The 13,273-nt window shown below is 37.6% G+C and overlaps 1 protein-coding gene across 4 annotated transcripts in view; it reads left to right on the top strand.

The window, feature by feature from the left end:
* The first annotated feature begins 285 nt into the window (after positions 1-285).
* LOC111611685 (interferon-induced very large GTPase 1-like) overlaps positions 286-13,273 on the top strand; it is a 42,090-nt gene continuing 29,102 nt past the window's right edge. The window contains exons 1-7 of one of the 4 annotated variants that reach the window (XM_023349378.1): positions 305-1,487; positions 3,896-4,537; positions 4,571-4,675; positions 6,374-6,469; positions 6,598-7,125; positions 8,527-8,586; positions 11,384-11,415. In XM_023349378.1, coding sequence (XP_023205146.1) covers positions 4,114-4,537; positions 4,571-4,675; positions 6,374-6,469; positions 6,598-7,125; positions 8,527-8,586; positions 11,384-11,415 — 1,245 coding nt within the window. In that variant the 5' untranslated portion in view covers positions 305-1,487; positions 3,896-4,113. Of the gene's footprint in view, positions 1,488-3,895; positions 4,676-5,584; positions 5,879-6,373; positions 6,470-6,597; positions 7,126-8,526; positions 8,587-11,383; positions 11,416-13,273 lie in introns of those variants that run through there. The other 3 variants (XM_023349377.1, XM_023349376.1, XM_023349381.1) reach the window with 3 other exon arrangements.

Here is a 13,273-nt window from a genome sequence, read left to right as displayed (position 1 = left end):
AATTCAATGAGAAGGTGTGTCCAAACGTTTGGTCTGAACTGAAACGGTAAACTATTGTATATTTTTCTGTAACCATTTCTTATAGCAAATTACTAAATATTTCAGTCAAACTATTTCTGTTAGCTCTCTCCTTCATCTAAAGCAAAAAAGTCAAATGTTATTAATTTTATAAGAACAGCTTCAGAAATCTGCAATAGTTCAGTAACATATTCTCGTCTTTATTATGCCTATGTGGCAAAGTGGTATAAAACTGCAACAGCGCCTCCTACAGTCACAATATGCAGTGGTTACAGAATGTGGTGTAACACATTATGATCAAACATTTAATCGCAGTGTGATCACCCTCTTCTGATAGAGATTTCTGCAGAGTATTTGTTTTCTAACATTATATTTATAACACCTAACATGTACAGGCAGCCCCAGAAAATAATACTCCATTTCTGTCCCAGGTCTCAGCAGATCAATAGAACAAACTCAGGATTTTCCAAAACAATTGTACTACCAAGCAGAGTTGGTTCAATTCAACAAGTTACTCAGTATAACAGATATCTGGCTTTCTGAAACTGAAAAGCCAGGATGTGCACATAGTTACTTATAAGTGAACTTTCTTCACTTATAAGAAAGTACTTATCCTTTCTTATAAGTGAAAGGATAAGAACGTTCACTTATCCTGCTTTCTGAAACCGGGCCGGCCCAGGAGTTAAGAGAGAAAAGAATCTCTACTTCCATGTTATTTGTGCTGATGACTGGCTAAAAAGGAAAAGGTAATCATTGTAAGCCAATCAGAGGCAGACTTGGAAATATGTTCAAACAGATACAGGGATTGTGCACAAACACAGCAGGAGGAATCTGTGGTATGAAGGTACATTTGGTGCAAAACTATTTGTGTATTTTAACTGAGAAGTTGATGTTGCAGAGAAAAAATCCTATAGGAGTTTGGGAAATGTAGATTTTTTGCAAAACAGCAGTTACACTCTTAAAATTCTTAATAATAAGACAAAATTGTATTCCTTGAGTCACACTTTAATAAACTCTTAGACTCACAGTTTTGCCCCTAAATATCCCCCAAAAAAGGGAAAAAAAGGTGAAAAACAAATCTGTATACTTGTGTCAGAATAACTTTATTTTCTTATCACTCTGACACAAAACCTCTTTCCCCTTCTACATTGTAATGCCCATTTTATGCTTTTATTCTGCCACTGTTTCAGCCAGCCAGCAGAATGTGTCTATGTAGAAACATGTAGCTTGCATGTCGATTTCTTTTAAATCACATGGTTTCAAAGAAAAGAACAATCTTTCTTTCACTTTTGGTTTCCTCTTTTTTTCACAAGCAGAGTTTTCAGCCAATGAGAGACTGCAGGAGGAGTTTGTTAGGACAAGAGACATTATAAATAAGAATCTCTTTGGGGGGTTTCAATCTAAAAGGAAATCGGTACACCCAATGCTGTGACAACAAAGATTCACTAAACCAGTAAAACGGAAACAAGGTAAGAAAAGCTTTTATGACTTTTGACGAAACATGAATGAAACTTGTATTTCCAAGAGTTTAAGTAATTTATTCACATCAATGTGAAGAAAATGTTATCAGGTTAAATAAGGTGAACATTTGTAAATGTCTTTTCTTCTGTATTGTAACTATTTTTGTTTCACAATCCATACTCTGATAATAAAAAAAAATATTTTGCAAAACCACAAACCACCACAAGCATTTTATGCCATTTTAAATCATAACGTTCAAGTTTCAAATTGGCCTGTAATCTTTGCCACACCCAAGACATGGCACATTTAATCTTGGCATACTGAATAAACATAAACCTGGTTTATTTTAAACTGACACATATAAACATTTACAATGTAATTGGTGATGGATATGGTTCAATCGTAACATGATATTTTAAGAGATGGGAAAAAATAAATAAAAATGTTTTTGTAACAGTGATACATTATAAACCTTGAAATTTGCATATAAGCGTGACCGAAAATGAAAGCAAATGAGACAGAGAATTATTTAACATCAACAAAAGGCTAAACAAAATTTAAAATGAAACTTGTAACCTGTTACAAATAATTAAAAAAGCAACCTGAAAAAAAATATATATATAAATATATAGATATATATCTATATCTCTATATAGATAGATAGATAGATAGATAGATAGATAGATAGATAGATAGATAGATAGATAGATAGATAGATAGATAGATAGATAGATAGATAGATAGATAGATAGATAGATAGATAGATAGATAGATAGATAGATAGAGATGTGTATCTATATATATAAAGATATATATATATATACACAGGTAAAAGCCAGTAAATTAGAATATTTTGAAAAACTTGATTTATTTCAGTAATTGCATTCAAAAGGTGTAACTTGTACATCATATTTATTCATTGCACACAGACTGATGCATTCAAATGTTTATTTCATTTAATTTTGATGATTTGAAGTGGCAACAAATGAAAATCCAAAATTCCGTGTGTCACAAAATTAGAATATTGTGTAAGGGTTAAATTTTGAAGACACCTGGTGCCACAAACTAATCAGCTGATTAACTCAAAACACCTGCAAAGGGCTATAAATGGTCTCTCAGTCCAGTTCTGAAGCCTACACAAACATGGGGAAGACTTCAGATTTGACAGCTGTCCAAAAGGCGACCATCGACACATTGCACAAGGAGGGAAAGACACAAAAGGTTATTGCTGAAGAGGCTGGCTGTTCTCAGAGCTCTGTGTCCAAACACATTAATAGAGAGGCAAAGGGAAGGAAAAACTGTGGTCAGAAAAAGTGTACAAGCGAAAGGGATCACCGCGCCCTAGTCAAGATTGTGAAAAAAAAACCATTCAAAAATGTGGGGGAGATTCACAAGGAGTGGACAGCTGCTGGAGTCAGTGCTTCAAGATCCACCACCAAGAGACGCTTGAAAGACATGGGTTTCAACTGCCGCATACCTCGTGTCAAGCCACTGTTGACCAAGAAACAGCGCGAAAAGCGTCTCACCTGGGTCATGTTTTCTGACGAAAGCAAATTTTGCATTTCCTTTGGAAATCGAGGTCCCAGAGTCTGGAGGAAGACAGGAGAGGCACAGGATCCACGTTGCCTGAAGTCTAGTGTAAAGTTTCCACCATCAGTGATGGTTTGGGGTGCCATGTCATCTGCTGGTGTCGGTCCACTCTGTTTCCTGAGATCCAGGGTCAACGCAGCCATCTACCAGCAAGTTTTAGAGCACTTCATGCTTCCTGCTGCTGACCTGCTCTATGGAGATGGAGATTTCAGGTTCCAACAGGACTTGGCGCCTGCACACAGCGCAAAATCTACCCGTGCCTGGTTTACGGACCATGGTATTTCTGTTCTAAATTGGCCAGCCAACTCCCCTGACCTTAGCCCCATAGAAAATCTGTGGGGTATTGTGAAAAGGAAGATGCAGAATGCCAGACCCAAAAACGCAGAAGAGTTGAAGGCCACTATCAGAGCAACCTGGGCTCTCATAACACCTGAGCAGTGCCAGAAACTCATCGACTCCATGCCACGCCGCATTAATGCAGTAATTGAGGCAAAAGGAGCTCCAACCAAGTATTGAGTATTGTACATGCTCATATTTTTCATTTTCATACTTTTCAGTTGGCCAACATTTCTAAATAATCCCTTTTTTGTATTAGCCTTAAGTAATATTCTAATTTTGTGACACACGGAATTTTGGATTTTCATTTGTTGCCACTTCAAATCATCAAAATTAAATGAAATAAACATTTGAATGCATCAGTCTGTGTGCAATGAATAAATATGATGTACAAGTTACACCTTTTGAATGCAATTACTGAAATAAATCAAGTTTTTCAAAATATTCTAATTTACTGGCTTTTACCTGTATATACATATATAATTCACAGATATTGGCTGCAGCGTTCTTCTGCCTGTGTGCCACTTGCTGCTGGCTCAGATTCCCCTAGATCTGGTGCCAGTAACAATTGGGTGCTATGTCCGGGATCCCAAGTGTCTTGCCAGGAGAGGTTGCTGTGAAGACGACGAGATACGTTGTCTGAGTCTTCAAGGAAGGCTGCATCGACTGTGTCATCCAGAGAGCGAAAGCAACTAGTGAAACGTCAGCATGGCTACCAACAATCCACGGCGAGCACTCATATTCAAGATACAGAAAAAACTTGGTACATTGAGTACAGAGCAGCTGCAGACAGTTCTGTCTTCGACTGATGATGGAGGTGACATTCATGTTCATGATTTAAGTGAACCAGAACTGTATGATTTGATTGTTGACTTTGTTAAAAGTGAGAAACTGAAAGCGTCGGAGGATGAAGGCATGGCTCAGCTCCTCCTTTTGGATGAACAGATTAGTAACCTGCTCGCCACTGATGTCGGTGCAACTGGAGATGACCCAACCACACTTTCAAGAACTGATATGTCAGCCAGTCAGACTGGTTGTCCTGCCTCACTTCAGCTGGGTCTCATCAATTCAGGCCTGCAGACAGCTACTCCAGCTACAGACATTCCTGTGCAGCCAACAGAGACAGAAAGAGGCTCCACTGATGATATACCACCGACAACAGGAGGCTCCACTGATGATATACCACCGACAACAGGAGGCTCCACTGATGATATACCACCGACAACAGGAGGCTCCACTGATGACCAACCACCGACAGCAAGTGAAACTGGTAAGGAGAGCCACTCTGCCAGTGTAGGAGACCGGATTATGAGGTTAAATTATATTGCAGCTTTGTTTCTTGCAGTTTAGGCTTTATGGTGAACAAATCTCTGATTTTGGTTCTGATCTGTCATAAAATAACCTAATTTTAATAAACGAATAGATGGATTACAGGAAGGTTTTACTGAGACAGAAGTCATTCACACAATCCTCAAGATAATAAAGCCACATACATTCAAAGAAATGTTACCTAGTAAATGTGATTTAAACATTGATGAGAGTAAGCGTTTCCTATGCTCAGATATTAAAGATAAAAATAGCATTGAGCTGTTCCAAGATTTAAGCAATGCAAAGCAACAAGAGAAAAAGTGCACAGCAATTTCTGTACAGAGTAATGAGACTTAAACAGTATGTCCTTTTTGAGTCAGAGCAACCTGATGCAGTTTAGTTATGATAAGAAAAAGAAAATTTAAGAAAATGATTCTACTAAATGACACTATTTGCCTGGAAAACACATAATACTGCCACTTTAAGAACTAAGTTTTACAGTGGTCACCCCATAAGGCTTTGGGTGTTTTTGATAGTTTTAAACAAAGATCTTACTTCCATAATTAAGTTTCTCTGGACCCTCTGTGTTTGCACTAATGCTATCTACCTCCTCTCCCTCTTCCACTCCTGTAGTTTAGCCAGATTTAATCAACCTTTTTGAGCTATAAATCATGTTATGTCATCCCCTCATCAATAACCACAGTATTGCTTTTAGTCATTTAGTAATGAGTGAGGAATCCTTGAATGTCAAGAGAAAACCATTCAGAGGAGCGTTAACGACTGTTCATGCAAAACATAATCTATTTACCCAAAGATTCACCTTTGAGCTTCAGACCCCAGCTGAGCTCCAGCTCCACACTTCACCCCTCCTCAGCAATTACAAACATTTGGTGGAACGGCATGTCTGTCATGAGGTGGTGCGTTAAGAGTGGTGAGGCAAACGCTGTAGACCCAGGTTGGATGAATAATGATGATTTTAATGAAGAATAAGCAGACCAAAACAGTCCCAAAGCCGGGCAGCACGGCCGAGCTGAAGCCAGGGCTCGACGCCGGTAGCAACCGGTAAACGAGGGACGGAAAAATAGACAGGGCACACAGGAACGGGACGACAAACGACAAGGGCGGCAAGTAACGACGAGGACCCGACAGAGACGCAGACACACAGGTGGCATTAAATACACGGGAGGGTAATCACAGAAACGAGACACACCTGGGAACAATTAAGGGGAAGACAGGACAACAAAGAGACTCAAGGACAAGGAAAACTCTAAATAAATACACAGACAAACACAGATCCTGACAATGTCTGCTATGCTTATCATATAAAGTACAATGCTTCGAAGAATGGTTGTAAACAGCATAATGGAGAAGCATTGAGCATTGTTTTCCAATGACATGCTGAGGGGGGAGTGATAGAAAGGGAAGGATGATCTTAAAGAGAAAGATCTTGACAATCTTACCACATCACATGTGGTTTGGTGTCGGTGCATCTGAAGCAATGAGGTGTTTGTATGTCACTTAGCAAGTACTTTGCAATAAATAAATAGGCAGGTTGTGTATAAAACACTTTGTGGAAGCTACCTATTTTCAGTTTAAAAAGTACCATTTAATATATTAATGTAAACGGCTGGATGACTGATGAATACATGTATTTTTGTAGTAATGAATAGCCGAGATACTCAACATGCAGAAAGGAGAGACAAAAATGTACAAGAGGAAACTGAAAACATTTCTGGATCACCACCAAGCAATGAAGGTAAGAGTTTTAGAACATGATTCAAATGAAATCATAAATATTTTAATTTTATATTTCTATGAGCTACAGTGTTTAAGACCACAATAAACAACTCTGTCATTTAACAGTACTCATGTTCTGTTTTTCAGTGACTCCTCCTCTTACACTTGTGTTAATTGGGAACAAAAATTCCATTGACATTGGATCAAAAAATATCCTACTGGACCATGACCAGGAGATACATGTGAAAGAGTCCAGACTGTATGACCTTTTTGGTGACCAGATCACTTTAATTAACATGCTTGGGTTTCCAAGTATTGACACGATTCCAGAGATTCCACAAGATTGTGCCTTTATCTTGCTGGTATCAAATGACAGGCATGAAAACCAGTATACTTCTGGAATGCAGTGGTTAGAAAAAACACTGGGAAAAGAGCACAGCTCTTATGTGATGACAGTTGTGACTCATGATGACTCAGAAGAAATTAGTGAAAATGAACTTCAGAAGCTGAAAGCAAAGAGCGTTTTTTCTGAAAAAAGAAATCATACATGTACAAGAAGTATGAAGGATGAAAATGAGATAGTAGCTCTTTGGGAAAAAATAAATGACATGGTCTCTGAAAATAGACGGATGATGGGAGGAAACCAAGCCAACCCTGCTGAAACATTAAAGACAGGTAAGACTCTTAATATTTTAATCTTTTTAACTTACTGTACAAATTATTGTGCAATTTACATGCAAGCAGCAGGCTGTGGATCTCTTTATGATGTTTTGTTGTTAAAAAAAGTGGTTGTCAAGATTCATACATGTCTTATTCACAACAGCCATCTTCCTTAGCCATTTAAATAAGTAGACAGTTGTACAACATTATTATTTCCAGCTCAGGTCTTCCATATGTAAGCTGTTCCTCTGCTCCAACTTTGTGCAACCTGTGGGGCAGTTCTGCATTCAGACTCTGTAATCGTCAAAACATATTGATAAAAAAAATAATTCATCAAACATGAAATCTAGAGCTTATTTTTATAGGGTAGCAATACTGGACTCCCTCAGTGAATTATGTGAAAATCCCCTGTATTTAAATGGAGTCAACAAAAAAATCCACAAAACACAAACTATTTCATTTTAAGAAAGCAAAGACAAGTTTGAGGTATTAATGTACTTTGTCTCATTTGCCAGTATAAGAAATGTTCACTTTACTGAACCTCCTTAAAAATGCTTACTCTATCCAGTTCAGGTAAATATTCCATAACCCAGTTTTGAGTGATTTGCTTGTGTATTTTGTATTTCTGTGACTTTGAGCATTTTATCTGCTCATAAGAACTAAGATCTCATGAAACTTATCTTGTTTTTCGAGGTTTCTATTTCATCAAGGTCTCATTGAGAAATGTTTTTGAGTGTCTGCCAAAAGCAAAAGTTCACTAATAATTTTAATTATTAGTAATAACTTGCGTTTTATTAAAATCTCCCATTATTCTGAGTACAAATTTATTTTTTCATAGTGATGCTTTTGCGCTTTCTTTATGCTGTTATGGCATTCACATGTCTTCAGAGGTAGGTGGTAACAAGTTACATTTATTAATTTGCTTTACTTATAACTTCTTGAAAATAAATGTATCCTGAGGTATAGTTTTACTACATATACATTTTAATTTTACTTGAGTGATGTCATGAAGTATGGCTACTCTTACTTGAGATAGGTTTGTGGTTACTCTACCCACTGTGAGTCACTTCACTGAATGAAAAACAAACATGACACAGACCTACAGTGTATGTTATTATAAGACATCATTTTTTATGTACAAAGCTTAGTTCTTTTAATTTTCTTTTTGATGAGCTGTTATTCTGTAATATCTATCATATAGAGCCTCAGGTGTCAACTCCCAAAACAGCAAGCCCTGAACATTTTCCATTTTTGTCAGGAGTCTGGGTTTTGGTTTGAGATTTTGTTTGTTTTTGTGATTTTCTGTTTAATCAGCTACATTCTAGTTCACTTCAGTTCAGCCCTTCATGGTCATTCTAGTTTCATTATTTGATGTTACTTATTTTGGTAAGATTTGTCTATTTTTCTTTATTTCAGTCCCTGACCTTCCAGAAGGACGACCAACTCTGCAGCAAATCAACATTTCTGCAGTAACAAGTAATTCAATTCAGTTGAATCAACGTAATTTATTAAATTATTTATTAAGTTATTAATCAACTTAATTTATTAAGTTATTTATAAGGTTATTAACCAACTTAATTTATTAAATTGGTTCAATTGAATTTCTTCAATCGGTAACAAGTAAATCAACGAAGTTGGTTCAGCTTAACTTATTGAGTTGGATCAAATAAATAAATTAAGTTGGATCAACTTAATTGAACCAACTTAATTTGAATTTCTTCAATTGGCAAGAAGTAATACAATTAAGTTTATCCAACTTAATTCATTAAGTTATTTTAACTTGACACATTTAAGTCAGTCTTACTCAAATTATTTAGTTGACTTCAAATAAAGAAGTAAACTAATAAAGGATTTCTCTTTTAAAAAGCTATTTTTGGCCCAGGCAGCCTTTATCTAAGAGTAGTTGAACAGGAAGGTCGGTCAAAAAGATTTGAATTATTTATTAGATAAAAATAAATGATTTGAGTAAGACTGACTTAAATTTGTCATGTTAAATACACTTAATGAATTAAGTTATAAAAACTTAGTAAATTGAGATAAATAAACTTAATTAATTGAGTTTGATGATCATAATATAATTGAGTTGGTCAGTCATTGGTCACAAAACTGGCATCGATCTCTATTGTTTCAAGTAGAGTCAAAGTTAACTAAGTTAACTAATTTAAGTTAGTTTGAATTTTAAATTAATTCAACACAAAAAGTAAGCTGTCATCAATAAAGCAAATGAATAAATTTAGATTAATGTAAAAAAGTCCATTAGATGAACTACAGCCAAAAACACTTTTTACAGTGCATGTCCAGTCTTCTTGTTGAGAAGGTTTAATCGCATAATTGAGAGACCAGTTAACCAGATCCATAATTTGTAGATTTGTAGGAGAATGTGCAAAGAAAGGCTCCAGAAAAGCAACACAGAAACAGCAAGCAGGGTGAAGATGGAAGGAAGGGAAGAGAAACAAAGAGTTCACCTTCACCGAGAGCTAGAAAGAGTTAGAATGATCATAATATATTGAGTTGGATAAACTTAATGAACTGAATTGTAGGATAATACTAAATTGAGTTGGATGAACATAACTTGAGTCGGTTAAACTTCATAAATTAGATTGGATAAATGTAATTTAATTACTTGTTACCAATTCAAGCAATTCAATTAAGTCAATTCAACTCATTTTTTTACAGTGTAATCATTTTGAGGGTGACAGGTAAGGGGTTAAGTAGTGAAAGAAATTGATTGGGCATTGTGTCAATAAACATTTTATTTGACCATAACCATAAAAATAATTACCGTATTTTCCGCACTATAAGGCGCACCACATTATAAGGCGCATAGAATAGAAGCTACAGTAGAGGCTGGGGTTACATTATGCCTCCATTAGATGGAACTACGATAAAGGGAATATCAACAAAATAGTCATCTAGGTCAGTCAAACTTTATTAATAGATTACAAACCAGCATTCTGAAAACTCCGTTCATTCCCAAAATGAACAGCTGTTGCTTCCTCCACTTCCGCACCATTGATTCGTTCATGTTAAATTCTCTCTCTCCTGCTCTATTCCCGTGTTCTACTGTGTGACTGATCGCCTTGAGCTTAAACTCTGCGTTGTAAGCGTGTCTCTTAATAGGAGACATTTTGGGGTCTTTACACAAAACCCAGCGTGCACCTCTGGCTGCATCGGCGGCTGCTTTCCCCGTTTCTTCTTCTACGGGGAAAATGAAGTCAGTGTCTGCTTTCCTCCGATTCTTCTTCTACGGGGAAAATGAAGTCAGTGTCTGCTTTCCTCCGTTTCTTCTTCTACGGCACAGGTGTCAAACTCCAGTCCTCGAGGGCCGCTGTCCTACAGCTTTTAGATGTGCCACAGGTACAAAACACTGGAATGAAATGGCTTAATTACCTCCTCCTTGTGTAGATCAGTTCTCCCAGCCTTGCTAATGACCTAATTATTCTATTCAGGTGTGGTGCAGCAGAGGCACATCTAAAAGTTGGAGGACAGCGGCCCTCGAGGACTGGAGTTTGACACCCCTGTTCTACGGGGAAAATGAAGTCAGTGTCTGCTTTCCTCCGTTTCTTCTTCTACGGGGAAAATGAAGTCAGTGTCTGCTTTCCCCCGTTTCTTCTTCTACGGGGAAAATGAAGTTGGCGGCTGCTTACCGTAGTTGCGGCTCAATATTGGTCCATATATAAGGCGCACCGGATTATAAGGCGCACTCTCGGCTTTTGAGAAAATTGAAGGTTTTTTTTTTCCCATTTTTTTCTCCGAAGAGTTTTTGCGGCGCTAGTGGCTCGTATTTTTTCCCACAGTAGGCAGACAGGAAGGAGGGTGAGGAAGACATGCGGCAAAGGTCGTCAGGACCGGGAGTCGAACCCGCGACGTCGAGGACTAAGGCCTCCAAACGTGGGGCGTGCTAACCCCCTGCGCCACCATACCACGCCCAAAATTGAAGGTTTTTAGGTGCGCCTTATAGTGCGGAAAATACGGTACACAGTTTCACATTTCCAAGCCTTTCAGCTAAATCATTTACGTGCCAAAATCCCATTTTATCATTTTATTCTGTCCATAGCAAAGTATTCCAATTAAAATCTGGCTGTACAGTGTAGCAAAGAACATTTATCTGGTCTTAAAATCCAGCCAGACCAATCCTCTCATAACTTTGATCAAAGTATTCCACTCAAGGGATTAGCTTGCAGTTGCATGAAGTTAGGATCATTTATATGGATATTGGTATAAGTTTTTATTTTTGTGATTTTGTCATCTGCTTTTTGTTTTCCTAACCCAGGACAAAGAAAGGACGGTGGACATGAATTAAAGGTAAAGAAATTTTAAATAACACTTGGATGCTTTGTCACTGTTAGCTCAAGGTTTCCCCCAGAAAACTTACTAAGCCTGGTGGTCGGGGCACCGAGGAGGTCATCTGGCAGTCCACCATTTTGTATTTAAAGATATTAAGTTGGCAGGAAATGTAAAAATATTACTGGGTAATTATGTTACTGGAAGATATTGCTGACAATACTTGCACCCAAAAGTTTAATCTTAAAACAACAAATCAAAAAAATTATACAATTAAAATAAATATCAGTTATTTGCATTTCTGTTAAATCCCCAAAATTAAGTAATCAATTAGTGAATCTAAAAACATAATGTAATGCTGATCATATTTAGAACCGGTCCAAGGCATAAATGAACTAAGAGAATATCAATGCTGTTAAATTTGATTTAATGGTTTCAGCATAAATAAATTAAAAGATTTAAAACGGTTTAATTTTTAAATGTAAGATTTTAAGGAGCTGGCAAGTTTACTTTGTCAAAGAACAATAAATTGTTTTGTTACTATAGCAACAATCTGATGCTGTGAATTTAATCTTTGAGTTTTAGTTCTGTTTGTTCAGAAATGCATCTTATTAAATTACAATTATCACTGATTGCTTGGACAATTAAACAAGGCCCTTGTCGCAGATTTCACAAAATTTATGTTGAAATGCTATTAGTGTTGCTAATGTGCAAGAGGGGCCCCTAAATCAAATTCTCCTCAAGGCCTCATGCAACCTTGGACCGACCCTGCATGATGAGTTAAATCCACTGCACATCTCTCTGCTGCTGGATGTAGAGGAACAAATGGGGAGATTGAATTTGTGTGGCTTCCATTTTGTATCTAGACTGTTTTGATTGCCCGAGCTTTATGGGTCGAGTGCACCAACTCTGCCTGACTGTAGACAAAGCATTTGATATTGTGCAGTTTGATGCATTGTGTCGCCTCAAAGAAATAAAAACAAACCAGCGTGCTGCGCGACTACGAGGCGAGCATGAAAGCTCCTCCACGGGCTGAACCACCGGTTCATAACATGCCGGCTAACTGTGAACTCAAACTTTATCAGCACAGAGACAGAGTCAGTGTATGGAAACAAATGCACACACCGCACATAATGCTTTGTTCACAGAGAAATATCATTCTCACTGCACACTCAACACACACCTCTAAATGTGCACCTGTGAATATCTGTGAACACTGAGTGCAGCTCATTGTGAGCATTTGTGGTTCAAATTGAACTGCATAAGCAGAGATAACGTAGTGGATTTTAATCTAGACTGACTCGTCTCTTGATGAATTTGTCAGGGAAACATGGATCCTCATTGGGGTTAGATGCTCCAAACCAGTCAGTTTGCTCTCTATTGTCCCCCTATACAAAGTGGTGATTACGGAGGGGGAAGTTTGCTTTTCTCATCCGACGTAAAAAGTGCAGATGTTGCTGATCTTTCTTTACCAGGCCAGAGGCTTGGAGATACCAGATCAAAGTGTCAGTGATCTGTATCCCCAGGAATTTAATGTTCCTGACCTGTTCCACTACGGCATCATTGGTGAGGAGTGTGTGACTTGAATGACTTGTCCTGAAATCAACAACAATTTCTTTTGTTTTTTGACATTCAGGATTACATGGTTTGCATCACACCAGTCCACTAGATGTTTCACCTCCTCTCTATTGTTATCCTTGATGAAACCCACCACTGTTGTATCGTCCACATACTTAATGATGTGGTTCATACTGAACCTGGCTTGACAGTCATAGGTCATCAGGGTGAAGAGCAGGGGGCTGAGTACACAGTCCTGAAGGGAGCCAGTGCTGAGGGAGGCGACCCTTAAAGCATTTTTCCCCAACCGTCACAAACTAGT

Source organism: Xiphophorus maculatus, chromosome 16 (genome assembly GCF_002775205.1).
Source record: "Xiphophorus maculatus strain JP 163 A chromosome 16, X_maculatus-5.0-male, whole genome shotgun sequence".
In the NCBI taxonomy this organism is placed as follows: domain Eukaryota; kingdom Metazoa; phylum Chordata; class Actinopteri; order Cyprinodontiformes; family Poeciliidae; genus Xiphophorus; species Xiphophorus maculatus.
Note: the sequence above shows the minus strand (reverse complement) of the source record. Positions and strands in the feature narration are given on the sequence as shown.